The 24,976-nt window shown below is 47.6% G+C and overlaps 1 protein-coding gene across 1 annotated transcript; it reads left to right on the top strand.

The window, feature by feature from the left end:
* Positions 1–14,728: 14,728 nt before the first annotated feature.
* On the top strand, positions 14,729–24,361 carry APLN (apelin). Its single transcript, XM_055268681.2, has 3 exons — positions 14,729–15,163; positions 20,914–21,085; positions 21,782–24,361. The coding sequence occupies exons 1-2, from the start codon at positions 15,097–15,099 to the stop codon at positions 21,078–21,080; spliced, it is 234 nt and encodes a 77-aa protein (XP_055124656.1). The 5' UTR covers positions 14,729–15,096; the 3' UTR covers positions 21,081–21,085; positions 21,782–24,361.
* The last annotated feature ends 615 nt before the right edge of the window (positions 24,362–24,976 follow it).

The following is a 24,976-nucleotide window of genomic DNA, read 5'->3' as shown; positions in this document are numbered from 1 at the left end:
AAACCCAAAGTAGAAGAAAGAAAATAATAAAAATCAGAGCAGAAATTAAAGAAATAGAAAAGAAACAAACAATAGAGAAAACAAATTAAGCCAAAAGCTTAGAGTTGAAAGTTCTTAGAGAACATCTGAAGTTCTTAGAGATAATCAATAAAATTGATATATTTTTAGCCAGGCTAATCAGGAAAAGAAGAAAGAAGACACAAATTACCAGTATGAAGAATGACAGGGGTGACATAACTACAGAGTCTCCAAATATTAAAATAATACTAAGGGAATATTATGAATAACTTTTTGCCAATAGATTTGACGACTTAGATGAAATGGAAAATTTTTTGAAAGACACAAAACACCTGAACTCACTCAGGAAGAACAGGCACTATGAATAGCCCTCTGTTTAAAAAATGACTTTGTGGCTAAAAACCTTTCTACAAATATAACTTCAGGGTCAGATGACTTTATTGGTAAATTCTACAAAATATTTTAAGAAGAAATAATACCAATTTTATACAAACTGTTACAGAAAATTGAAAAGGAATATTTCCCTTTTCATTTTAGCTATGTTTATTACTAGCATTACCCTGATAACAAAAAAGGAAAAAGATGTTATGAGAAAACTACAGACCAGTATCCCTTATAAACATCTATGCTAAAATTTTAGCAAATCAAATCTAACAATATAGAAAAAGGAGGATACACCCACGATCAAGTGGGGTTTATCCCAGCAAGGCAAAGTAGGCTTAATATTTGAAAATCAAGCAATGTAATTTGCCACATTAATAAACAAAAGGAGAGAAAAAGATATGATTATCTCAGTAGATGCAGAAAAAGCACTTGACAAAATCCAACATCCTTTTTAAGAAAAACTCTCAACAAACTAGGAATAGAAAGAAACATTCTCAACTTGAGGAAGAGTATTACGAAAAACCCACAGTTAACATAACATGTAACAGTTGACTACTGAATTCTTTCCCCCTAAGATCAGGAGATAGACAAAAATGTCTGCCCTTATTCGATATTTTACTGGAAGTTCTAGCCAGTGCAATGAGGCAAGAAAATGAAATAAGAGTCATCTAGATAAAAAAGGAAGAAGTAAAACTGTCTTTATTTGTAGATAACATGATCATGTATATAGAAAAATCTAGGAGGATCTACAAGAAATCTACGAGGATCTACAAGAAATCTACTAGAACTAATACATGACATTAGCAAGGTTTCTGGGTACAAAATTAATATCTATAAGTCAACTTTATTTCTATATGCTAGCAACAAACAATTGGAAACTGAAATTTAAAAACAATACTGTTTACAATTCAATGAGAGAAAGAATAGTCTTTTCAACAAATGGTGCTGGGACAAGTGGATATCCACATGCAAAACAATGAAGTTGATCTCCTTTCCTGCATCACACATAGAAATGTACTCAAAATAGAACATAAACCTAAATGTAAGAGGTCAAACTATAAAAGTCTTAGAACATAGGTATAAATCTGTGTGCCCTTAGATTAGTTGTTTCTTAGATATAACGCCAAAAGCACCAAGGAAAATATAGATAAATTTCACTTCATCAAAATGAAGAACTTTTGTGCATCAAAGAACACTATTAAGAAAGTGAAAAAGAAAAAAGACAACCCATGGAATAAGAGAAAAAATTACAAATCATATATCTGATAAGGGCCTAGTATCCAAAACATGTAATGAACTCTTACAACTCAACAATAAAAAGACAAATAACCCAATCAAAAAGTGAGCAAAGGCTCATTTCTCCAAAGAAGATATACAAATGACCAACAAGCACATAAAACATCATTAGTCATAAGGGAAATGAAAATCAAAACCACATTGAAATACCTCTTCACACACACTAGAATGGCTATAATAAAAACAAAAACAGAAATAAGTGTTTGGGTAGGATATAGAGAAATTGGAACCCTCATACATTGCTGGTGGGAATGGAAAGTGGTACTGTTGCTATGGAAAACAGTTTAGCAGTTCTTCAAATGGTTAAACATAGAGTTATCATGTGGCCCAAGTAAAAATTTGTAGGTATATTCCTGAGAGAATTGAAGACATACATCCACACAAAAATATGTACACAAGTGTTCATAGAGCATTATTCATAATAGTCAAAAATAAAAACAACCCAAATATCCATCAACTGATAAATGGTTAGATAAAATGTGGTATATCCAAACAATTGGATATGATTTGGCAGTAAAAGGGGATAAATTTCTCATACATGCCACAACATGGATGAACCTTGAAAGCATTATGCTAGTGAAAGAAGCCAGACACAAAAGGCCAACGTCGTATGACTCCATTCATACGAATGTTCAGAAAAGGCAAATCTATAGGGACAGAAAGAAGGTTAGTGGTTGCCAGGGGGTGGAAGGGTAGAGGAATGGGAAGTGACTGGTAATGGATATGGAGTTTCCTTCTGGGATAATAAAAATGATCTAATATTAGATTATGGTGATGGTTGCACAACTCTATAACTATACTAAAAACCATTGAATTGTACACTTTAAACTGGTGAATTGTATGGTATGTGAATTATATCTCAATAAAGTTGTTAAAATAATTCAATACTAAGAAAACCAACCAATAAAAAATGGACTAAATATTTGAACAGACAATTCACCAAATAAGATATCTGGATGGCAAATAAATACATATAAAGATGCTTAACTTCATTAGCCATTAGGGAGATAAAAATTAAAACCACAGTGAGATACCACTACAGATCTATTCGAATGGCTAAAGTTAAAAAGACTGACCGAAGTACTATTCCAATTACGTGAGGTAGTAGAGGTAGTAGAGTATCAGTCATAGAGATAGGAAGTAGAATGGTGGTTGCCAGGGGCTGGGGAAGGCGAGAATGGAAAGTTAATGTTTAATAGGTACAGTGTTTCAGTTTGGAAAGGTGAAAAAGGTCTGGAGATGGATGGTGGTAATGGTTGCAGAGCAATGTGAATATACTTAATGCCAACAAAATATAAACTTAACAACAGTTAAAATTTGTTATGTGTAATTACCTACAATTAAAAAACATGTGAATGAAGTCTTCTTAAAAAGGTCTAAATGGTAAATTTTGTTATATATACCTTTCACCACAATAAAGAAAACAAACAAAAGACTGACATACCAAGTGTTGGTGAGGATATGGAAGAACTGGAATTCTCATACACTACTGGTGAGAATGTTAAATGGTATGACCATTTTGAAAAACGGTTTGGTAGTGTTATAAAAGTTAAACACACATCTACCATATGGCTTAGCATTCCACTCCTAGGTATTTACCCAAGGGAAATGAAAGTCTTTGTCCATACAGAGACTTGTATATTAATGTTCATAGCAGTTTTATTGGCAATAGCCAACAACTAGAAAAAAAAACCATCCATGTGCATCAACACGTGAATGAATAAACAAAATATGGTGAAAACCACTCAGCAATTCAAAAGTAATGACCTGCTGATACACAAAACACTGTTAATACATACAACAGCAGGAATAAATCCCAAAATAATTTTTCTGTGTGAAAGAAGCCAGCAAAAAAGAGTACATATTGTGTTACTCTGTTTATTAAAAATTCTAGAAAATGCAAACTATATATTAACAGGTAAACCCTCCCTCCATCCCCCCAGCACCCCCTCCATCCCCAGGTGACTGCTTGAAAGCATTATCCCCAAGTGATTGATTGGAGATGGAGCAGAGGGGAGGGGCTGGATGGAGAGTTTACAAAGAGGCAGGAGGAAACTGTAGGGATTGATGAAAACTTGATAGTGGTGATGGTTTCATGAGAGTATGTATATGAAAAAGCTTAGCAAATTGTACACTTTTGTACACTGCATGAAACTTGTGCAGGTATTGTATGTCAATTATACCTCTATAGTGCTATAAACAAAAAAGGAAGGTGTCTTTGAACAGATAAACTTTAAGGTCCTTTCCAGCTTCAATTCTGTGGTAACTATTAGGGAAAACTATCCCAAAGCCTGCTACTGAAGTAGTCCTTTGTACTGGGATGCCCAAATCATTGAGACAAAACTGAGGATTTTGTTTGGATTATGCGTAGACATGCTTCTGTTATTCACCTCTCTGGGCTGTGTAGACTGAACCTCAAAAGCCAGTGGGACAGAGTGGGGAAGCACACCACCAAACCAGTGGAAAGACATCCAGGTCAGTGGAGGAAACTGGGGAAATGACAGCCTAATGAGCACTCCTCTTTCCAGTTTCTTTGTCTATGATTCAGAGGATAGGCTCGCCCTGAGCATTCCAGAGCAGTGAGGCATCTCAGGGCCATGAATGCAGAGATATCCCAGGGGATAAAACAATGGAAGACAAGATGGAAATAAGAAATGGCCTTTTTAGGTCTCTTGACCCAAATGCAAGGAGCTAAGAGGATATGGAGGAAGAGGTGGAAGTATCCCTTCCCTGCAGGAAGGAGATTATGACTTGATGGGGTCTAGGGAAATCAAATGTAAGAAAATAAAGACCTGGAATGTCAAGCCTCCTGGGATGTTTTTTAGATGGTCGTGCTAGAGGAGCAAGAGCAAGGAGGTGATACCACCTCCCCCGCCCCCCCCACCCAGCCCCACCAACCCCTCCACCTGCCTGCTAACAGTGAAAGCCAAGAAGGCCAGGAAGTGGAAGAATGCAAAGCCAAGAGGCACACTTCAAAGCCCATCCAAAGATGGGCAGTGCCTTAAGTGAGTGCCACGGCTGATGGATCAGCTCATGGGAAGCACCAGCCAAGAGGGATCCAGCCCAGGAGGCTGTCACCCTATCCTCAGCCTGCACCTGGGTCAGATACTTTAAAGGAAGACAATCAAAATCCTAAATACCCGAGGTGACTCTGGGCAATATTTACACCTGAGCAGAATGGCATTTTCTTCTTGATCCCAGAGGATGATAAGTTATAAGCTTCAAGCCTGAAGCAGGGGAATTGAATGTTCTTGTAATTTTATCCTACGTAGCAGAGCCACAGAAACTCTTCTTATCCAGAGGAATGTAGACCTCAAGTATCTTTCCCCACCTCCACCCTTGTTCCTCCTGCTACCCTTAAGCCGTGCACAGTGCACTTCCCACTCCCTCAGAAGAATGGTTACAGTGGCCAGTATTGTAATGATTCCTCAAATTAGTAAGGTGTTTCATGGTTTATAAAGCTCCTTCCCTTTCATTCTCTTGTTTTGATTCTTATTCAACCCTGAGAGTGAAACATTGTTTTCTCATGTTTTAGGAGAAGAACTTGAGGGACCAAAGCACAGATGTTCAGACCTATTCATTCATTCACTCATTCATTTATGCATTGATTGGGAAAATGATTGAACACCTACTATGAGTTAGACACTAGCTAGATGCTGAGGACACAGTCATGAAACCAGACAGCCATGGCCCCCTGCCCTTATGGAGCTCAATCTGGTTGGACAGTGAGGGGTGGATGGGGTAAGCCAGACATTAACTGAACACAAACTGAATTGTGAACTATGAGAAGCGATTACAGGGGAATTTCTGCCAGTCTGAGGGCCAAGGAAAACATCTCTTGAGGAGGAGTGACTTGACATTAGAGATGAGCTGATGGATGATAGGCGTTAGCCAGGAGAAGATGGGGTAGAGCAGAGAATCATTCAGTAGGAGGAAAAAGTATTGGGAAGGCACTGTGACAGGAGGGACATGGCATTGCAGATAGAAAGAGGATGAGAGGCAAGAGAAGAGGCTGGCGAAGTGGGTAGGGGCTAGATTATACAGGGCCTTGCATGCCATGGTTAAGAGTTTGGTCTTGGTTCTAAGAGCCATGAGCCACAGAAGGTTTTCAAGCCAACTGGCATAACCATTCTGGTTGCTATGGAGAATGATGTGTGAGGAATGACAGGACTGGAACAAGAATAGGGCAGCAGAAACATAGAGAAGTGTAGATTTGACAGATATTTGGAGGTTAAATTGGCAGAAAGTTCATGCTGTGTTGATTCCAGCATGCCAGAAATATAAATGGAGGTAGTGGGATGTAATGGGTTGAACAGTAGCCCCCCCAAAAGATATGTCTATGTCCTAACCCCTGGAACCTGTAAATTTGACACCTCATTTGAAAATGGTCTTTGCAGGTGTAAAAAAGGTTAAGGATCTCAAGAGAGACATATACTGGATTATCCAGGTGGGCCCTAAATCCAATGCTGACAATCTTTATGAGTGAAGCAGTCACGCCTATAATCCCAGTACTTTGGGAGGTCAAGGTGGGAGGATCACTCGAGGCCAGGAGTTTGAGAACAGCCTGGGTAACATGGCAAGACCTGTCTTTACAAAAAAAAATAAAAAATAAAAAATCAGCTGGTTGTGGTGGTGCTTGCAGCTCTAGCTACTGAGGAGGCTGAGCCAGGGGGATTGCTTGAGGCCAGGAGTTCTAGGTTATGGTGAGCTATGATCACACCACTGCACTCCAGCCTGGGCAACAGGGTGAGACCCTAGAGAGGCAGAAGGATATCACATAGACAAAAGGGTCAGGTCATGTGAAGATGAAGATGGAGGCAGAGATCGGAGGGATGCAGCCCTAAGTCAAAGAATGCCTGGAGCCACCAGGGTATGAAAGAGGCAAGGAAGAATCCTCCCTTACACTTTCATTTTCTCTTTATTTATTTTTAATTGACAAATGATAATTGTGCATGTTTATAGGGTACAATGTGAGGTTTTGATCTATGCATACATTGTAGAAAGATTCTATCAAACTAATTTACATGTCTATCACTTCACTAATCTATTATAAACTTCTCACCCTAGAGCTTTCTTGATTTCAGATTTCTGGCTTCCAGAAGTGAGAAGAAATAAACTTATGTTGTTTTAAGCCACGAAGTTTGTGGTAATTTGTCATAGCAGCCCTGAGAAATTAACACATGGAGTTTTGCTGTAAGATGGCTAGTTTTCTTTCTTTTTTCTCCAAAAGTGTTACCTTTTAAATTTTAGTACAATATTTGACTCTCTCTTTATGTGTATGGAAATGTATGAAAGTCAAAAAGTAAGAACCTCAAAAGATCTCAGTCTGTGGCCATGGTTAGGATTCAGGTAGTGACTGGTGTCAATCCAAACTTGAGTTAGGGATAGAACAAAGCTGACCTCATTATCTCTCTGACTTTGACCTTATTTGACCCAGAACTCTAAGCCCATAACGGAACTGGTCATAGACTCAATACTGTGTCCTCAACAGTCTTTGCCCTGGCTCTGCAAACAAAGGTGCCAGATTTGAGACATATAATATCCTACATGATATAAGCCCAGATAATATTAACCAGCAAAGCGAGAGGAAGAAAGGTTCAATGGACTTTGGAGATAAACCTGCTCCTTTAGGAGTGGCTATCCTAACTCACAGGGCCTTGCTGCATAAGGAAGGAATTCACGTGCCTCCCCTGGGAGACCAGGGTATTTATAGACCATAGAGGAGAGGAAGGATGGAGGCTCCTGGGAGACGTCATAGAGGATATGCAGAGGAAGTGAAACTGCTCTGAAAGACAAACAGGAGGAACGGGGACCTGTGTGGCTCTGGGAGAGGATCAGAAGAAATTAAGCAGGATGTAGGGAAAAGGGGGTAATTCTGTGGAGCTGGGCTGGGCTGGGGGCAGGAACAGAGAAACAGTTCTTCACCTCAGAGAATCTCTCTTAGGACTTATTCAGCTAATAAACTGTGAACCCTTCAAAGACATTTGAAATATAGCTGATTATCTGAATTCCATTGACATAACATTTTTCGGGAACTTGGGTGTTGTGTCAAGGAAGGCATATCTGTGGGAACCCCTGGTGTTCCTTAAATATATCAGACAATCTGAGAAGGTATGTAGTTTGCAAAGAAGTTGGAAGAAACAGAGGAATGGAATAAGCATTTCCAGGGCAGTTGGAGCCCATGTGGCAGTGGCTGAAAGGTGCCCCATGGAAAGAAATTAGCATGTAGTGACTTGAATACAGTATTAAACACTTGAGATGTGAATAGAGATAATGTGGTTATGCTGCAAAATGGCTACTTCTCTAATTTTTGCAAACGTGATACCTTGTGATGGTTAGTATTTGACTCTGTGTGCTTGGGAAGAGGGCAAGTGTGAAAGACAAGACCTCAGTCTGTGGCCAGGCTTAGGACCTAGCTGGTGATCAGAATTAAGAGGTGTTGGACCTCAAGACAAGAATCATACAGTTAGCTGAAGAAGAAACCCCAGCAAAGTCCAACAAAGAGATTATTCCCTCAAAATGATCATTGGGATCTTTTGATTCACAAAGTTCCAGGCTAAGTTTCACATAATGAACATCATGTCCTCTGATTTAAATGGTCTCACACCCAGAATGGGAAAGTGAATCCATGAATACGGCTTAAGCATCTACTACTCTATGGCAAGCATTGTGCTGGCTGCTCTGGTGGTTATAGATGAGTTAGAAAGCTCAACTCTAGCCGTTAGTATCAGAAAGACAAATACTCAGTAATGAGAAAGTGAAAAATTCATGTTCTCTGGTGGTGGTTAACTGAGCAAAGATAATTTGTCATGAAGCTAGTTAGTGAGGCATCAACTAGCAGCTGGCCTGTGCTTTTTTCCCCCAAGTTCCTGTTAAGGAGCTTCAGAGGCAGGGTAAGCTTTGAAGTTCTTCTTAAATACTTTTTCCCAGTGTTGCTGCTACTGAACTTCTTTTTGCTCATTAATTTAGCTTATGTCTTAAGGAACAAATTAGATGAGTGACAATGGGAAGACTCATTCTGAGATGCTCCAAAAGGGCTGGCCTATGGAATGAGAATCCTGCGCCTAACCACAGTCTTTTGGTTGTGCCTATGCCGCCAGCTAGGGGACTGCTTGGCCAGTGAGCACTACTTCTATGCTGGGAAGACACAGAAGGAAAAACAGGAGTTGGGATTTAGTTGAACCTAGGCTCCGTCCTGACTTTGCCACCAGCTTTCTGTGTAGCTTTGGGTAAGTCACTTTACCTTTCTGGACCTCAGTTTCTCCATCTGCATAATGAGGCGGTTGGGGCTCTTGCTGTTGTGAAATCTCTCTGATTGCTGGCCAGGTTCATCCTTCTTCAGATGTCCTCTCCCCACTCCACTTTTTGCACTAATCCAGTAAAAACAACTACTACGCAATGAGGGGAGGGAAGATGGTCACATCTTTGTGTATGTCTGTTAGCTGTTAGTGTTGACCCATCTGAGAACCAGTTGGACAAGTTGTGATGATTTTGCCCAAATAAAGACACTTGATATGGATCATAAACCTAGAGCAATTATTAACAAGAATATACAATTCCTTCTTTCATTCAACAAACATTTATTGAGTATTTGCTTTGGGCAACAACACTGCTGGTGAGAATATAAAAGTGAATAAGGTTGGGGGAGAGGCAGGTCAGGAAGAGGAGAAAACTAACATCGAATGAGCAGGGGACTGTGCTAAGTATTTTACATACATTATCTCATTTAATCTCCCAAACATAATGTCTTTGTCCATTCCTGTTGCTATAACAGAATACTCAAGACTGGGTAATTATAAATAATCCAAATTTATTTCTTACAGTTCTGGAGGCTGGGAAGTCTGAGATCAAGGTGCTGGCAGTTTCTGTGTCTGATGAGGGCCCAGTCTGTGCTTACTAGATGGTGTCTTGAATGCTGCTTCCTCTGGAGGGTACAAACACTGTGTCCTCATATGACATAAGGGACAGAAGGGCAAAAAAGGGAACTAGGGTGCCCCTTCCAACTTCTTTTATAAGAGCACTAATTCATTCATGAGGGTGGAACCCTCATGACTTAATCAATCTCAAAAGGCCCTTCCTCTTAACACATCACCTTGGGCTTTTAATTTCAACATATGAGGCCGGGCGTGGTGGCTCACGCCTGTAATCCCATAATCCCAGCACTTTGGGAGGCCGAGGCGGGGGGGATCACCTGAGGTCAGGAGTTCGAGACCAGCCTGACCAACATGGAGAAACCCCATCTCTACTAAAAATACAAAAAATTAGCCGGATGTGGTGGCACATGCGTGTAATCCCAGCTACTCTGGAGGCTGAGGCAGGAGAATCGCTTGAACCTGGGATGCAGAGGTTACGGTGAGCCAAGATTGTACCATTGCACTCTAGCCTGGGCAACAAGAGTGAAACTCCGTCTCCAAAAACAAAAACAAAAAAATTCAACATATGAATTTTGGAGGGACACATACATTCAAACCTTAGCACATAAAAAATTAGGTACCATTATTATCCTCATTTAACAGAGGAAAAAACTGAGCCTCAGAGAAGCTAAATAACTTGCCCAAGGTCACATAGCTAACGAATGGGGTTGAGGGGCAGGATTTGAATTCAGTTATGTGAAACTCCAAAAGCTGAGTTCTTTTTAATGCCTCACACTGTTCACTTTAACCCACAAGAGACGTGGATGAGTCAACTGAACAGCAGTGGCTGGTGGTGACATAGGACAATAAGCAGAACTGAATAGCATGTGCATAGCTCTGATGAGGGGGGCAAGTCACACTTTGAACTCACATAGGTCAGCTATCTCACTTCTGTCCCCAACAATGCACTGAGTCTTACCCTTGCCCCCAGGATTGTCCCTCACCTTGACTGGAAACTGAGTCTTGCTGCTGACCACAGGTCCTGAGCCCCAAATGCAGCAATGCTTCCAGCAATTTCATAGCTACTTGCTGCCTCAGGGCAGGAGAGTGTGGACAGTTTCATGTACCTCCTTCCCACCTCCAGAGAAATACCTTGAAACAGTGGTCCCCACATTTTTGGCATCAGGGACTGGTTTCATGGAAGACAACTTTTCCATGGACTAGGGTTAGGAGGGATGGTTTCAGGATGACTCAAGTGCATTATATTTATTGTGCGCTTTATTTCTATTATTTTTTTTGTAATATATAATGAAATAATGCTACAACTCACCACAATGTCGAATCAATGGGAGCCCTGAGTTTGTTTTCCTACAACTAGATGGTCCCATCTGGGGGTAATGAGAGACAGTGACAGATCATCAGACATTAGATTCTCATAAAGAACATGCAACCCAGATCCCTCAAATATGCAGTTTACAAAAGGGTTCATGCTCCTATGACAATGTAATGCCACTGCTGATCTGACAGAAGGTGGAGCTCAGGTGGTAATGGGAGCAATGGAGAGTGGCTGTAAATACAGATGACGCTTCGCTGGCCCATCTGCTGCTCACGTCCTGCTGTGAGGCCTGGTTCCTAATAGAACAGGGAGCCATAGTGGTCCATGGCCCAGGGATTGGAGACTTATGCCTTAAAACATTTATCCTGCTGATATTCATTCAATAGTATCATCCTGAACAAAAGACAGCACAGAGTTGGGCCAACAGTTGCTTACCTGACAGGCAGTTACGAAGTATTAATTATGTGCCAGGCATTGTGCTAGATGCTATCACAGCAGTGACCTTAAAGTCTGGCAAATAGACACAGATATTCGAAAACTGGTCATTTCAATCTGAGATTAAGATATCTGGGAGCCTACAAGGGGTTCAGAGTGGGCAATCAGAGCTGCGTTCCTTGCCTCATGGGCCTTGACCCCTGAATGGATATGGTGGTGATGGGTCCTGTCTGCAGAATTACAGCAGGCCCGTAGAGCATGGTGTGCAGATGCAAAAGTGTTCCCGATGCACTGTGAGAGCATCTACCAACGAAAGGTACAGCCATAGCTGTTATGGAAAGGGCAAAGTCACCGTGGGCAAGGGTGTCCTGAGAAAGAAAGATGAAATCTTGGATCTGGGACTACAAAAACAGATGTGGCCAGGCATGGTGACTCACACTTGTAATCCCAGCACTTTGGGAGGCCGAGATGTGAGGATTGCTTGAGACCAAGAGTTTAAGACCAGCCTGAGAAACGTAGTAAGACTCAGTCTCTACAAAAAATAAAAATAAATTTAAAAATTAGCCTGGTATGGTGGTGCATGTCTGTAGGCCCAGCTACTTGGGAGGCTGAGGTGGGAGGATCACTTGAGCCTAGAAGTTTGAGCCTGCATTGGGCTGTGATCGCACTACTGCACTTCAGCCTAGGGTAACAGAGCAAGACCCTGCCTCTAAAAAAAATGGATGTAATTTGGTTAAATGAAGAGAAGGATTCAATTAAAAAATGATTCTCCCAAGTGTCAGATCTTTAAATCTTACTGTAAACGCATGCCTTCAGCTTGGCTTGAATTTCTATTGGTTTGCTTTTGTTTTTTTTTTTCCCTCACCTTGTACATTTTGAAGGCTAGGTAGGGTGGGAAAATGGATTATAGAAAAAAGAAGAATGAATGAATGCTCTAACCAATAGAACTTTCTGCAGTGATTGAAGATTCTGTTCTGTGCTGTCCAATACAGTAGCCACTAGCCACATATGGGCAATTGAAGCGTGGCCAGTGGAACTGAGGAAGTGAATTTTAAACTTCATTGGAAATATGGTTAGTAGCTATTGTATTGGAAAGCGCTATGTGTTCCAACCACTTAGCAATATGCCATACACACCCTAGTAAAGGTGCAATTAAATATGAAGGCTTCTATTAACCTAGTTATGGGGGACACTTATTTGGGTGTGCATGGGCTTGCCCAATCAAGGATTGGAGCACCAAGGTTCCTAAAAATAACCCTGCAAGAGCTTATTCTTAATTTGCACGGTACCTTCAGGCACATTACCTCACTTAATCCCATAACAACTTTGAAGTGGGTAGAGCAGAGATTATTACCTCCATGAACCCCAGTAAGTTTAGGTGATGATGGCAAGGCCCTACAGCAAATGAGGGTGGAGACTAGAAGCCAGGTGTTTCTCCTCCTGGTTAGAAAATGCTTTCCAGCTAGGCGTGGTGGCTAACGCCTGTAATCCCAACACTTTGGGAGGCTGAAGCCGGTGGCTCATCTGAGGTCAGGAGTTCGAGACCAGCCTGACCAACATGGTGAAACCCCGTCTCTACTAAAAATACAAAATTAGTCGGGCGTGGTGGTGCATGCCTGTAATCCCAGCTACTCAGGAGGCTGAGGCAGGAGAATTGCTTGAACCCAGGAAGCAGAGGCTGCAGTGAGCCGAGATAGCGCTATTGCACTCCAGCCTAAGTGACAGAGCAAAACTCCGTCTAAAAAAAAAAAAAAAAAAAAAAAGAAAGAAAAAAGAAAAAGGAAAGAAAAGAGAAAGAAAGAAAACTCTTTCCAGGGCAACAGCAAAGGGAGAATGATCTCCTGCTACCCATGCCTGCTACTCATATCCTGGGTCTCAAGGATGAAGAGAGGTGCCATGCTTCACATGCTTTTTTTTTACTTGAGTGTGGTTAATGGGCCATAGGCTATTAATGAGAACCTTATCTTATTCCCTTCCTGCTACCTGAATTTAGGCAGTAAAGATGTCTTTGAAAATTTCATTCATATATTCAAAATTATGTATTGAGTACCAGTCATGTCGCAGGCACTATTCTAGGTCTGGGGACACAGCTGTGAATAAAGCAAAGATCCCTCCCTTGTGGAGGTAACCCTTTTGGTGGAGAGAGACTGATAATAAATACATTGTGTATATATAGGATTTTTGCAGCATTTCAAAGATATTTTAAGTATGCCGTGGTCTCTCATGTCTTTTATGGCACACACGCACCCTGTCCAATGTATCTTTTGTGTAAATCTGGACTTACACTTCAAGCAAACTGCCTGGCTTGCTGAAAGGTGGAGACACCTTTCGATTCAGTCTTTTAATATGTGTTGAGTGCCACCTATGTGCAGAGCAAGATATTGGGGACTTGGGAGAGATCCAGAAGAGTGAGAAGACCGTATCCTACCTTAGGGGGTTCCCAGTCCAATGAGGGAAGCAGCCCCATGCCTTGGGAGCTCCCAAGCTATAGAAGCAGCTAACAATCTAGTCTGGAAAGGCAAACAACTTCAGGACCCGCTTCTAAACCAGAATCCCAAGTACACGCAAAATGAATCCAGCCTTGACTGTGTGGAGTTGGGTAAACCACCTGCCTCTTACGAAGATGGGGAACTAGAATGAGGACAGCTCCAGGGAACAAGAAAGAGACACCATAGGAGCTGTCCCATGTCCCAACAGTGGGGAGGAGCTGAGGGGCAGCCCCTGCTGGATTAGTGTTATCCTGAGAAGGCTTCTGGATGCGATGGGATTTGAGGTGCTGCTGCAAATAATGAATTGCTCACGGAAAGGTGGGGCGGGGACATTCCAGGTAGAGGGTGCCTCCTGAGGGATGCAGGGAACATGAGGGTCCTGGGCAATTAATCAAGCCTTGGGCACAAGCCTAGGCAGTCACCCCCAATTCAAAGCCAGTTGAAAATGCAGAGGAGAGAGGAGGGCCAGTGTTTGGGTGTCTTGATCAAACCCTTGAAGCTGGCCAGCGGCAAGGGCAAGGACCAGGGTCAGGGTCAGAGGTAGAGGGCGTGAGTGAAGGCAACCCAGACTGAGTCCTTCCCTAAGCGCCCAGGTAGCAAGGTGAGAAAGGGTTAAGTGTGCCCCTCCACCGCCCCAAATGCTTCCTGTGTTTGAAATCCTTCAGGTCTCTGCAAACCCTCTGGCCCCCGGCCAGGCGGGCATTGTCCGGGGAGCGGTTGTGGGTTGTCAGAGAGGCCGCGCAGCCTTTGTTGTGGGGCCACCTCGGGGTTCCCTCTCGCGCTCGCGCTCGGGCTGGGGCTGCAGAGTGCGTGCCTGGAGGGGGGCGGTGCGGGAGGCTCGCTCCCTCTCCCTCCCTCTCCCTCTTCCTGCCCCCCCTCTAGCCCTCCCGATGACCACATGACCAAGTGGGCTCGCGGCCAAGCCACAAGCTACAAAATGCAGCCCCTGGAGTGAGCGGGGAGCATTGTCGCTGGCAGCCGGGGTCACGGGCAGTTGCAGCCGCGGCCGAGCAGCCAGCCGCTAAGAAAGAGCTCGCCGCTGCCGCTCCCGGAGCCGCCGGGGCCAGCTTCGCGGCGCTGCCCCGCGGCGGGAGAGGAGGCTGCAGAAGAGCGGAGGCGGCCAGCGGGAGCGGCGGGGCTCAGCGCGCACACTCAGCGGCCCGGTAGCCTCCCGGCTCCGCGCCCGCACGCGCCAGCCGCGGCTCGCGCCTTTCTTGGCCTCCGGGCGCCCGACCTCTCCTCCCCCGCGCCGGCTCGCCGGGGCCGCGGCGGCCCGAGGAGCAGCATGAATCTGCGGCTCTGCGTGCAGGCGCTCCTGCTGCTCTGGCTCTCCTTGACCGCGGTGTGTGGAGGTGAGTGCGCGCCCTCCCGCTCGCCCGGGCTGCAGCCGGCGCGCTCCTTTCCCTCCGCCCTATTCGCACTCTCCCCGCCTCCCGGGGAGCCCGGCGCGAGCCGTGCAGTAGCAGCCACGCGCCGGCCAGCGCCAGGCAGCAGATTGACAGGGCGCCCCGAGCCATGGGGCGGCTGGCCGCAAGGACCGCTTCTTTTGCGGGGCTCAACTCGGCCTTTGGCATCACCTGCCCGTCACCTTGTCCCTCCTAACCGTCGCTCGCGGTCCCAGGAGCTCAGGACCACAGGTGTGCGCCGCGTGTCCCACGCCCTGCACCCCGCGTGGTGGAGGTGGAGGCGGGGGACATGCCCGCTCCCTCGTGGATCGATGGAAGGAACTGACCAGAGTCGAGTGGGCTGGGCTCCCATGTTGAATGTCTTCTGGTTCCTGAAGGCTGGGAGCCTCCCGCCAGTCCAGGGGCGCGGGAAATCGGGGATGATGTGCCAACATGCAGACGTGACACTTGTTGCATAGGCAGGAGTGCGCGGAGGGGGTGGCGGCATGGAGCCCAGCTGTTGCTCCTTTCGGCCTGCATGTGTGAGCAGAGGCAGCCTCCCCCAGGCAGGGCCGGGCCCAGCCGGGCTGGGCTGGTCTTCTCCTCCCTAACCCCAAGGTCCTGGCTGGTCTCCTCCCCTGCAGAGGATGCCCTCCCCATAGCCTCCATCCCACCCCCAGAGACTTGGTTCTCTTACATCCTGGCTCCAGCCTTCCTTTCTGTCCCAGGCATGGGCATGCTTCTTCACCTTAGTCTCCCCGTCGCTAGGCACCAAAGGAGGAAGCACAGCACCTGACCCAACCCCTCCCTGCAGCTCAGGAAAGGGGAGTCCTTTTGCCCTCACCTGCCAATACTTGGCACTAGTGCCCATGTCCGCCCCTAGCCTGGTCCCCACCCATGCCCCAGCAGCCCCATCCCAGGCTGCCTGTCCTCTGTGTGTCAATATCTCCTGGGGCTGCCAGCTCCCACCTCCAGCTGCCACAGTCCTATGATCTGGCTGTCATTGCTGCCTGCCTGGCACCACACAAGGGGAAGGCCAAGACCAGGTGGACTAACGCCAGGACCATGGCTGGAGTCACAGGGAGGTGGGAGCAGAAAGAAGGAGAAGGCAGGGCAGTGAGTTTCCTAGGGCAAGGGCACAGGGCCCTAAGTGGTTCCAAACCCTCCAGAACAGAAGGATGGCATGCAGCCCAGGAGCCTCCGAGGGACCCAGCCAGCTCTGCCTGCCTCTCATCGCAGGCCACCTCCTTTCTCTGCTCTTGCTTTTTGGCCCTGCTGTGGCTCTGGGAACACTGCCTGGCTTCTCAGAAAGGTGCGGTGGTTGGGGCTGGCACCTCCTGCCTCCAGGTAGCTGGCCGGTGATTTCTCTATTCAAGACCTGAGCACGAAGGGAGGCACCACCACAGTAAGCAGTGGGCAGGCTTTTTCCACAGAAACTCCTGTCAGGCAGGTAACAGAGGGAGCAAAAGATACGAATGTAAGATACGAATGATACACCATACCAGCCTGTCCTCAGGAAGCCTACCATCTGTTGTCATTGGCAAGGCACGACACTTGCACAATACCACCACGGGCAAATAGTCCAGGGTGGTGCCTTCAGGGAAGAAAAAGACTGGGTGCAGAGAGTGTTCCAGAGGAAGGTAGGGCTCCTGGATCTGCACACTTGGTGCTCCCCCCAGAGGCTGTGGGGAGACCCCTGGCCAATAGACAACCACTCAGAGCCTCCTGGGTTCCAGCCATTGGGACAGTACTAGCAAAGGGGAGAGAGCTGGTTTCAAGGGAAAGGAAGTCAGCCAGAATGCCCGAACACCGTGTGGCTGGTCCAGAGCCTGCCACTTCGTGCTTTAATTCCCCCGTCTTCATTAGGTCATCTGTCCACTCTGATTTGGATAAATTCGTTGCCCTCACCTTTTGCTCAAGCCTCGTGCTGGAAACTTTCAGGGCTCTCACTGACTTCTCTACTCCCTGACTTCTCCTGGAGCCAAGGAAGGGCATGTCCCTGGAGGTGGCCACCAGCCAAGGGTCCAGGTACACATGTCCTGCTCTCGCTGGCTCCTGTCCTGGGTTAGAAGCAGGAATCCCAGAACCACTTTGTCCTTGGCCCGGACTGGCATGCTGTCCTCAGCCAGAGTCCCCAGTCAAAGTTCCAGCCTGAAAACCACACTTCCTCCTCTCCACAGTCTGTCCTGACTTGGAATGTCCACCCCCGACCCCTCTCCACGCCACCTCTCATCACCCCGCTACCACCACGTACACTCCTCCACTGCCTCCTGACCTGGGATACACTTTGCTCTTGTGAGTCTGAGAACTCCTGGGTCAGGGCCAAGTGTCCCTCGGTCTCTGAGCACCCCTCTTTTTCTCCTTCTCCTCCCCCTCCTCAGGCCCAGCTCAAAGCCTGCAGTCACAGTGGGAGTGTGAGGAGAGCCTACTGTACCCCTCCTTCTCAGGGAAGGCCATCTCTACTCCATCCCCAGTCCTCAGCACTAAGCACCCGTGTAACCTGAGCCAGGCCTCTCCTCGCAAAGAACTAAGGCAAGGGAAGCAGAGGGCCACCAGACAGAGCATGATGTATCCCAGGGCAGCAAAGCTGGCACTGGAGACAGCACAGGGCCCTGGAGAAGGCAACTGGGATGGGGGGCTGGGCAGACAAAGAGACACATGCAGGACCACAGAGCAGTGGAGGGGCATTGCCAGCGGGGTCCCCACCGGAGCATACGTTTGGGCTTTTAAAGTCATCACAAGACAGGCCAGACTGAGAGAGGAGAAACAGGTGCGTCATTCCTGATGAGACTGGCATGTTCCTGAAAAGTCGCAAGTACCTCTTTGTGCGTTGGCAGGGTTGGAGTTCAGACAGCATGAAAGTCAAATCCTGTCCTCCCCCTGACTGTGGTTCTCAGCATGGAGATGCTGTAGCTTCGTGGCTGATGGCGCTTCAGCAGGCAATGGCTCCAATCTCTCTAGGCTGGAGATTGTTTGGAGGATTGCTCCAGCCTCCTTTTACGTAGCAAATGAGCTGGAAGAAAATATTCAAGTGCATTAGGCCTGGCCTCCATTTCTAAAGGGGAATTCTTTTGTACAGTCAAGACCTCTGCAGTGATGAGAATCAACAGCCTCTAATTTGTTCCTTTAGACAGGATAAAGCCAGGGTTTCAGATATCAGCTTATCTGATGGTGGGTCAGACTCAGAATCAAAAGTAGGAAACAGGTGGGTGATGGACTCAGAGTGCGGGAGGAGCCGGCAGATCTCGGTGATGCTGAGGACAATGAGTCCCCAACCCAATGGGAGGGATGCAAGAAGCCCGGGGCTGCTCTACAGGGCCCGGCTGGGGGCTCAGTCAGCTCAGAGTGGTTCTTCTCTGCAGACCTAGAGTCTAGACATCTTCCTGGCCAGAGTCAGAGCCACCAACCCTGGTCCCCATCCTGACATATGGCCTCTAGCCCTCCCTTTCTGACTGCCACAGACACTCACAATCTTGGGTGCTGAGCACATGGAGATGATGCCCTCCCCCTCCTGGCACTGTGCTTCTCTTCTCCATGTCTGCCACCACCCTGAGCTACAATGGCCTGCACCACTGCCCTATCCCTTCTGCACCCCCAGCAGTCGAAGGTGCAGAGGTGAGAGCCAAGTGTTGACTAGGTTCACTTCACAAGGCCCCTATGTTCTTCCCCTGCTCCTTATCAGCATCATTTAGATCCGCCCTCCGTGATCAGGGTGAGCCTTGTGGGGACCCCAGAACTAAGGCAGAGGCTGAAGCAGCTGCGGTGGGGAGCTTAGTGAAGGTCTTTCCTTCCTCTCCCCCTCCAGCCCCAGCCCCCTCACAGATGGCGCCAAGAGGGTAGCTCTATGACAGTCAGACAGAAGCAGCCCCCTTGTTCCATCCATACTTACTGCTCCAAAGTGCTAAGATAATTCTTCTTTTAATTCTCATAGGTTATGAATTTAAGGGATAAGTTGGCACGGAAATGTGGCTAGTTAACCAAATGACCCAAGTCAATCGCCTCATGGGCCTGGTGATTTTTCTTGGGGAAAGAGGGAAGGAGGGTGCAGGCTTGGAGAATATGTATTTATGTGTGTATGTGTGTGTGGAGGGGGTGGGTATGTCTGGGTGTGAGTGGGGAGAACTGCGGGCCCAGAAGCCTGCGGGAAGAGGGCCCTAAGGCCAAACCTGCCCACTTTTGGCCCAAGAGGAGGCTAAACACTTGGAAATTGTGTGCAAGCAGAGGAGGACTCACAAAAACCAAGGAGCCAAGGAAGAAACAGAGCATGGGGATGTTGGAGGCAGAGGCAGAGGGGAAGGGGGAGCTGCCAGGGGTATGATTGGGGTGTGAGCAGCCAATGGGAGGCTCTGTGGAAACTGTGAGCAAGTGGTGGGAATTCCTGGGTAGATGGCAATGGGGCTCGAGGGACAGGGATCTAGATGCAGGCAAATCAGATGGTGTGCGGGGGGAGAGAGACTGTTATTCATTATCTCTGGCCTCAGATGCTGTATCTGCGCAGGCCTGTGCTGGGCATTGCACGAGTACCCTGCCTGGCTGCCTCTTCCTCAGCACCATCTCATCTCCGCACACTGCCTGCCACCACCAGCCAGGCTTGTCTTGGGGGTGGCAGCTCGGCTTCCCTGCATGGACTGCAGGCTTCATGAGAGTCGGCCTGCATGCCTTTTCCCTCACTGCACCACTTGGATTCCATTGTCAGGGCTCAGTCTGGTGTCAGGAGGCTTCTACTCTAAGCCTCCTGACAGATGTGGACAGATGTAAAGAGGAGCCCCAGAGTGCAGAATAGAAGCCAGCTGGGATTGAAATGGAAAGAATTTACATAAGACACAGGATGCAGGGTGTGATCTGGGAATTTCAGGAGGTAGGGCATTGGTGGGGAGGTACCAACTGCAATAGCCCACCCCCTCCTGGTGCACAGACATGCTGCTGAAGGTGACCATTCTCTCATTTATTCATTCTCAAATATTCATGCAATATTTGTTGGTCTCTAAATCTGGTCACAGCATGAGGCAGGCTGAGTCAGAGACCCCTCCCCCTTAACCCGCCTGGCCCGGCCCCATCCACTGGGAGGACTTGGCCCCCTAGAGATGCCTAACCACCGATGAGACACCCAGGGGCGAGATATGAGCTCCCTAGTACTCAAAAGTGGGTCATCCTGCATATCAAAGGATGTAGGAGTACAATGACGTGATGTTCGGGATTTGCTTTAAAATACTGCAGTCAAGGAAAATAGAAAAGGGATAACTAAAGCATATGTGACTCCATCTGGATAACTGCTGAATCTGGGTGATGGGTACATGGCGGTGGGAGGGTCATTGTAATGTCATATGTCTGAAATGTTTGAAGTGTACCAGTTGCAGGGGTGCCATGGTGATTACGGCCTCCTGCCCCCCAACCAAGTACAGGCATGACACCCCAAAGTGCACACCCCCAATGACGTTCCAAAGAAAGAACCCACTTGTGCCTGTCAGAAACATGATATAACTGCCAAAAGGACAGAAAGTCAGCTACATCAATGGCAAGATGTGAGTAGTAGGTTCCGTTTGTCCCAGGACAGTGCAGAAATGGCCAATTTTCCTTCAATATGAAAAAGAGAAACAAAGAAAATCTATGAGAAGTGCCGCCACGTGGACAGACCACCCCTCCCGCGGGCCTGTGGTCTGCAGCCCCTGCCCGTTTCCAACAACCTTCCTCACTAACAGGCTTTCTCCTTCCTGCAGGGCCCCTGCTGCCGCTTCCCGATGGGAAAGGGCTGGAAGAGGGCAATGTCCGCCACCTGGTGCAGCCCAGAGGGTCGAGGAATGGGCCAGGGCCCTGGCAGGGAGGTCGGAGGAAATTCCGCCGCCAGCGGCCCCGCCTCTCCCATAAGGGACCCATGCCTTTCTGAAGCAGGTACTTGAGCCTCTGTTCAGTGGACAGTGCTAAAGCGGAGGGAGAGGGACAGCCTAGAAGCCGGGTGACCCTGCCGCTCATCACTGGCCAGACACATCCATCAAGCAGTCCTGGCACCACACTCACGGGGGCTTAGAGCTGGCAAGAGAGCTTATGGGGCAGCTGTCTAGCCCCTTTATTTTACAGACGGTCTCCTCGTCTGAGGCCCAGAGAGGGGCTTGATACTTGGGGCCAGTCTCCCTTCCACCCTGCTGCCTGGGGTTGGGGAGGCTGGCCTGCTTAGAGATTTCTAGACATCCTGGTGGACCTTAATGGCTGGGGAGTGGTGCCCAGGGCAAACCTACAGATGTCCAGTGTAGATTGTCACCAGAGTTGGGGAAAGAGGCAGAGAGCTCTAGGGGCTCTCAGGCAGAGAACAAGAGGACAGTTGTGGCTGTGGTTGCCCGGAGCTGTGAGAAGGAGGGAAGAACCAAGGTGGCAGCAGAGAGAGGAGAGCTGAAGCCTGCCCCTCACCTGGTCTGCTGGCTGTCCCACTGCAATGGGGACAGGCAGGCACCAACTCAGGGGCCTTGGGCTTGAGGTTTGGGCTGAGTGGAGTTGGGGGGAGAGAGAAGGCGGTCTCCTCTCCTTTCCTGGGGAGTTCCTTTGGCCTAGGATATGTCCATGACTTCTCTCTTGTCATTTTTGTCTCCTTAGGACTGAAGGGGCCCCCACGTGCCCAGCCCCTGCGGTTCTGTCTCCTCCATAGATTGGTCTGCTTCTCTGGAGGCCTCACGTCCATTCAGCTCTCACCTCGCACCTGCTGTAGCCACCGATGGGCCCAGCTCTTCTCACCTGCCTGCTTCCCCCAGTGGCGTGCTCCTGGCTATAGTTTGGATGATTCCCGTTCTCTCACAAGGATCCGTCCAGTCCATCTTCCTGGCCCCTCCCTGGACTGACTTTGGAGACCCAGCCCCAGAAAGCCTCCCTTCTTCTCCAGGTCCCCTCCGCTCTAGTGCCTGCCTGTCTCATCTAATGCCCCAAACCTTCACTTGGGCCTTCCTTCCTCATGTCTGCCCTGGGCGCAGGGTGGAAATGCTCCCTTCTGTGGGCTCCAGCAGATCCCTTGTTTTCCTGTCAGTTGGACCCCTCACCCGGCCTCCAGGGAGGAGTGCAGAGAAAAGCAAGGAGAGACTCTAGTTAAGAGGTGCTGGCTGCAGGGATCCAGACAGGGCACATTGGGGGCACGGAAGTGTGGCGGGGGGAGCTCTGGTGAAGTGGGTGGGGCATCGGCGTTTGCTCAGTTAAGGGAGAAGTAAAGGAGAGGGGCCCGTGAAGTCCTTTGTCACTTCTCTTGCCTTACTGTGCCTCCCAATACTCCCTTCTTCCTGCCCCCACACCCGGTCCCCAGCTAGCCCAAGCTCCAGGTCAGGAGGGGAGGGTGCTCGGCCTGACATGGCTCTATACCCTCCCAGGAGTAAAAGCCAAGCAAGAGGTTGTTTTTGCCAAGAATCACAGAATATTAGAGCTGACAGGACCCCTGAAGATCACTTAGCCTTCTTAGGCAAATGCCTGCAAAACAGAAGCCTGGAGAGGGGAGTGACCTGCTTAGAGTCATTGCAGAGCCGGGATGGGGACCAGGTCTGCCATCTCCTACTTTATGACGCCCTCTTCCCTCTTGATGATGTCTTTTCAAAGCAAATGAAGTGCCTTTTCCCGAGGCTGGGGCTGGGGGTGGCTGGGAGGGGAAGGGAAGGGAGAGGCAAGCTGGCCGTGAACTGTCCTGTTGTGGGGCCGGAGCTGCACCCACCTCCCTGACCTACCCCTGCTGCACCATTTCCCCAGCTGGGCTGGAAGGTTCCATAACTGGCCAGCTGCCCCCATAACTGGCAGCATTCCCAGACCCAGGGTACTCTAATAGGGGCGGCTCAGGCGCTGAGACTACCGCTCAACCCCAGGGGTGGTTTTCAGGAGTCCGAGGTAGCCTTCAATCATTGGACTCCATGGCCTTCCCTTCGTATTGACCGGCCCTGCCTTCCAGGGCTTTTCCTTTGGGGGAGGCGGAGAGGGGAGAAGAAGGAAGGAAAGGGCAGAAGGAAGGAGGGGCAGGAGGAAGAAAAGAAAGCAAAGAAAGAGAAGGAAGGAAAGAAAGATGGGAGGAAGTGCAGCAGGAATAGCACCCTCTCCCCCGGGAGGCCCCAGCTTCCATGAGGGGCCGTCACCCGCCATTCCTTGGAGGGGGCTTTCTCCCCTTTTGCTTGAGCAGGCTTCCCAGGCGGGAGAAAGAGAAGACAAGAGCCTGATGCCCAACTTTGTGTGTGTGGGGACGGGGGAGTCAGGGCCCCCCAAGTCCCACAATAGCCCCAATGTTTGCCTATCTGCCTCCCCCCAAGCCCCTTTACCTATGCTGCTGCTAACGCTGCTGCTGCTGCTGCTGCTGCTTAAAGGCTCATGCTTGGAGTGGGGACTGGTCGGTGCCCAGAAAAGTCTCTTCTGCCACTGATGCCCCCATCAGAGATTGGGCCTTCTTTCCCCCTTCCTTTCTGTGTCTCCTGCCTCATCGGCCTGCCATGACCTGCAGCCAAGCCCAGCCCTGTGGGGAAGGGGAGAAAGTGGGGGATGGCTGAGAAAGCTGGGAGATAGGGAACAGAAGAGGGTAGTGGGTGGGCTGGGGGGGCTGCCTTATTTAAAGTGGTTGTTTATGATTCTTATACTAATTTATACAAAGATATTAAGGCCCTGTTCATTAAGAAATTGTTCCCTTCCCCTGTGTTCAATGTGTTTGTAAAGATTGTTCTGTGTAAATATGTCTTTATAATAAACAGTTAAAAGCTGACAGTTTGCCCTTACTCTTGGAGGTCATGTTTAGGAGGGGCGTTCCTTTCCCCTGGGGGTCATGGTTGTCCCCATGCCCACATATTGCACGTGCAGGGAGGTAAGTGCCTGCATCCCAAATAGGTTCTAGGTCAACTGGCCTCAAACCGATTTGCCATGAGCTCACAAAATAAATCCCTATGCTTAATGACCAGGTCACATAAAATCCAGCCCACTTACAGGTTTTCTGGCATCTGCTTGGGTGTCCTAATTTTTTTGGCAGTGTCATTTGAAGAATTTTTTAAAGGCAATTTATTTAAGAACATGCTGATTAAATGCAGGATCGCTACTAAAAATTGTTTTGTATCCTTGGTGGGTGTCTTCTGCTATTTTATCTACTTTTGAACACTTTCAGGACTTTTTAGCCAGTATGCCTTTCTTGAAAAATGTTATGTTTTCAGCAATAAATACATTTGATAATGACTTTGTTTGTATCATTTTATGTTTCACAAAGTAGAGTTGCTTGATAAATGAGATAGCCTGAAAAATAAAATGCAAAGAGTTCAATATAATTCTGCCCCATCTGTCTCACTTCATGCTTGTTGTCAAAATGCCAATATCTTGCAGAACAGAAGGGAACATTGGGTACATGCTAATTTGGTTAATAAACCCATTAGGTACACACAGGCATACATAGTACAGAGCAAAACTCAGTGAGAAACAGAGAGGAGGGATCAAAATGGGTTCATTTGATAAATCTCGTGGGAAATCCTATAGATTTGACAAGTATTTAGTGCTAGAAATATACAATTTTAAAGAAAGGGTCTTTAAACAAACTCCCTAAAAAGTCATAAAAATGCTCAATAGGAGAGAAAAATAGAAAAAGTCACCCACAAGCATACAAAACAATCTCATTATTGACAAAATGTTGCAAGTTGTGATAGTGATTTAAAAATGCAATATTACGGCTGGGCGCGGTAGCTCACACCTGTAATCCCAGCACTTTGGGAGGCCCAGGCAGGCAGATCACTTGAGGTCAGGAGTTTGAGACCAGCATGGCCAACATGGTGAAACTCCGTCGCTACTAAAAATACAAAA

This window comes from Symphalangus syndactylus, chromosome X (genome assembly GCF_028878055.3).
Source record: "Symphalangus syndactylus isolate Jambi chromosome X, NHGRI_mSymSyn1-v2.1_pri, whole genome shotgun sequence".
In the NCBI taxonomy this organism is placed as follows: Eukaryota; Metazoa; Chordata; class Mammalia; order Primates; family Hylobatidae; genus Symphalangus; species Symphalangus syndactylus.
This window is presented reverse-complemented; position numbering and strand designations above follow the sequence as displayed.